This window comes from Sinocyclocheilus grahami, unplaced genomic scaffold (genome assembly GCF_001515645.1).
Source record: "Sinocyclocheilus grahami isolate Dianchi unplaced genomic scaffold, SAMN03320097.WGS_v1.1 scaffold877.1, whole genome shotgun sequence".
NCBI lineage: Eukaryota > Metazoa > Chordata > Actinopteri > Cypriniformes > Cyprinidae > Sinocyclocheilus > Sinocyclocheilus grahami.
Window position 1 is genome coordinate 288022 of NW_015506056.1, and position 745 is coordinate 288766.

The 745-nt window shown below is 32.2% G+C and overlaps 2 protein-coding genes across 2 annotated transcripts in view; both read right to left on the reverse strand.

Moving 5' to 3' along the window:
* The window catches only part of LOC107563509 (B-cell CLL/lymphoma 7 protein family member B-B-like), a 5679-nt gene extending 5546 nt beyond the window's left edge, over positions 1 to 133 (reverse strand). The window contains exon 1 of the mRNA XM_016248404.1: positions 75 to 133. Within this exon, the coding sequence (XP_016103890.1) occupies positions 75 to 133 (59 nt within the window). The remainder of the gene's footprint in view (positions 1 to 74) is intronic.
* Positions 134 to 206: 73 nt separating this feature from the next.
* LOC107563510 (tRNA-splicing endonuclease subunit Sen34-like) overlaps positions 207 to 745 on the reverse strand; it is a 2697-nt gene continuing 2158 nt past the window's right edge. Inside the window, exon 3 of the mRNA XM_016248405.1 lies at positions 207 to 220. Within this exon, the coding sequence (XP_016103891.1) occupies positions 207 to 220 (14 nt within the window). The remainder of the gene's footprint in view (positions 221 to 745) is intronic.

A 745-nucleotide genomic window follows, 5' to 3' on the forward strand; every position in this document is an offset into this window, starting at 1 on the left:
TCTCCGCTCGCACGGACCGTCCCGACATTTTAATGGGTTTTATTAAATTGTCAAGATCTCCCTCTTTTTCTTGCCTTCCTCCGTCTGCGACTTGATCTCGCCCAGTCTTCGTCTCTGTCTCGCGAGACTTCATAACGCGCTACTGGCACAGAATTTTTTTTACATTAGCCCTATTTAATTTATTTGTTTGCATTATAAAGCATTCTTTAGATTCTGTTATCTAATAACCACAATAAGAGTGTATATGACATTAAAAGAAGCTGTTACGTGCCTATAATGCCTTCATTACATCACCAGATGGCGAGTTACTGTGCAGTACATTTCATGCCTCTATCATGTTATATTTGATAATTATGTGATAAACATGTTGGACAAAATATGTAAATGTTTTTAAAATGTAAATGATTTTAAATGATGTTCTTTATAAATAAAAACTGAACATAGGATTGAATTTTAAACTATTTTGTCCCCAGCTTAAACTCACTTCTAACATGATGCAAAAAAAGCACAAATCGAAATGATTTTTTTCAATCAAAATGTTTCAAACGTTGTGTATTGTTTTAATATTTACTACATTAATTTTCTAAGTTAAAGTTTAAGTACTACGTAAAAGAAATGTTGTAACAATCTCATAAAATATATTTGCCATCTCAATTTATCAGTAATTTTAAATGGCTTTAAACTGAGTGACACTGGCAACTACTCTAAAAAATGCTGGGTTAAAAAGGGACAAACCCAGCTATTG